Source organism: Cariama cristata, unplaced genomic scaffold, assembly GCF_000690535.1.
Source record: "Cariama cristata isolate BGI_N322 unplaced genomic scaffold, ASM69053v1 scaffold21962, whole genome shotgun sequence".
Taxonomy (NCBI): Eukaryota; Metazoa; Chordata; class Aves; order Cariamiformes; family Cariamidae; genus Cariama; species Cariama cristata.
In genome coordinates this window covers 15,202-17,433 of record NW_009602463.1, presented here as the reverse complement: position 1 = coordinate 17,433, position 2,232 = coordinate 15,202, and the positions used below count along the sequence as shown (strand labels likewise).

Below are 2,232 nucleotides of genomic sequence, written 5' to 3'. Positions count from 1 at the left end.
TGTAGGGCCACATCTCATTTTACCAGACAAAAGTTTTAGCACCTTTCTGCTTTAGAAAAAGAGGGAAGTATTGAGACAACCCACCCCTCTGCCGCTGCTGAACTTGGGTACTCTTTGCTGCTTTAGTCTTCTGACTTGCCACTCTTTGGGTTTAGGTCAAAGTCCTCTGGGACATCAGTGGTCATCTGCGCTTCAACTCTTTAAGTATTCTTGGTGTCTGTTGTTCCTCACTTCTTCTACTTCTAATTCTATGAAACTGTATTCTTCTCAACTTTCTCAGTTGCCTGAAGCTCCTTACCTGTTAATCTTCCATTTAGGAATCATTTTGTTGGTGACTACATTTTCTTAGCCTAGCTACTTTCTGTCCATCTCAGGCCTCGGTTTGGCTACAGGACTTACCATGTTTAACAATACACCATTTTAAGCTGTTTGCCAGACAGGAGCCTTTCCTGGCGCTCTTCCAGTATTCCAGCAAATTACAGAGGCCTCAGCAGTATTGTGAATCATAATGCTCTCAAAATAAGATCTTACTTTTTTTTTAAGTGGCAGCATTGCACATATGTGACAAATACTGATTACTTCTGAATTTGCAATAGGTGGTGAGAAAATGCACAGATGGATTGTCGGTGAGAGCTCATTTAAACAATTTTTTGAAAATGATCTTTGCAACAACATAGCAACTGTTTTTGAAGGAAAACTTTAATGATTTTAAAATAATTTACACACCTTTTGTGTACTTATAGGCATCTGCTCAATGTGTGGCAAGAAGGTCTTGGATACGAAGAACTACAAGCAAACTTCTGTCTAATTGTATTGACTAGTCTTTTTATGAACTTTAACTTTTGTGTCTTTGTACAGTAACTTTTCTCTAAAATGATTTGTGAATATTCCTTTCTGGAAGATAATACATTTACTTGGACTGAGATGAGAGGTAAAGACAGCCTGATTGTTTGCCTAGAAATGTACATATTTGATTTTTGTTGTTTTAGCACTAATGTTAACTGATACTTAAAGGTAATGGTTTGCAGCAACTGACATAGTTCAAAGTGAATGAGAGGATTCTAGTGGATAGGTTGAAAGTATGTTACCATCATAACACAGATCTTGGAGATTAACACTTTGGTTCTTTTGCTGTATCTTGAGTCTTCTGCTTGTCTGATAGTAATATTTTATGGATCTATAAAATATGAGATTGTATCACCTCATTATAGTAGTATCTTCATTTAGGTCTATGCTTACAGGTATTTATAATTACTACACTGTTACGTCTTCCCCTCTAAGTATTGCTCTTCAGATTTTAATGCAATTGTCCTGTTGAATTTTGTTTCTGCCTACAGAAAGGTTGGTTAAATCACAAATTGTTAAACTACTGAAATCTAGTGTGTTACTCTCCCAGTTCTTACTTTGGCAGTAAGACTGATCAGCTATTCCCTTGTTAACCTCTACAGAGGCTTTACATATGGCATCTGGTGGCCCAAGGCAATAAAATAATGAGCATCAATTTTTAATGCCAGGTCTCAGTCTCATCATTTCCTAAGTTAGTCTGGCTTTTAAATACTTGGTTTGAAACTGGCTCTTGAATTCTATGATGTAATTGCCTATATACATGTCAAATTTGAAAGATCAAACCAGGATGCCTTCTCTTCAGCACTGATTTGATACAAGATTTGAAGTGAGCCTCTCTGAACGTGAAAGGCTGAGTGTGGCTCTGCATTTCTTTTGTCCCTTTGTTGGTTTCTACATAAGAAAGGAATTTCTGTTATGGAAAGTAATAAATGTTCACTACGCATGCATTTCAAGGGAAAAGAATGATACTCTTCAATTCATAGTGGGGTTTTAACTATACCTATCTAAGTATTCACTGCTCCCAGCAATTTCCTCTTGGCAATCTCTTATGCTTTTGCAACTTACTTTCAACTGTAACAGAAAAACTATCAATGGGAATTTCCCCATGAATAGATACTCTGTTTTAGGTCTCCTTTTGTTCTCATATCTTACTGGAACACCTGCATGACTAATGGAGACTGAAAAAATCACTGTTCTTTCTAGGTGTTAGTGGGAGAAAATAAAGAATATTGGGCATGTAGTATGTGTCTTTGCTCTTAGCTCCTGCCATGCTGTGGTTGTGCTGTAAGTAGCCCTCTAAAGGGGGTTGCCTGACATTTCCTGTCACCATTAACTATCCATTATTGAGCATTTGTCACTGAAGTTTCTTGATTCAAATGTGTTGAC

At 37.1% G+C, this 2,232-nt stretch overlaps 1 protein-coding gene across 1 annotated transcript in view; it reads left to right on the top strand.

Annotated features, from left to right (window-relative positions):
- CRIPT (cysteine-rich PDZ-binding protein) overlaps nt 1-1,226 on the top strand; it is a 4,901-nt gene extending 3,675 nt beyond the window's left edge. The window contains exon 5 of the mRNA XM_009694779.1: nt 744-1,226. Within this exon, the coding sequence (XP_009693081.1) occupies nt 744-808 (65 nt within the window). The 3' untranslated portion in view covers nt 809-1,226. The remainder of the gene's footprint in view (nt 1-743) is intronic.
- The last annotated feature ends 1,006 nt before the right edge of the window (nt 1,227-2,232 follow it).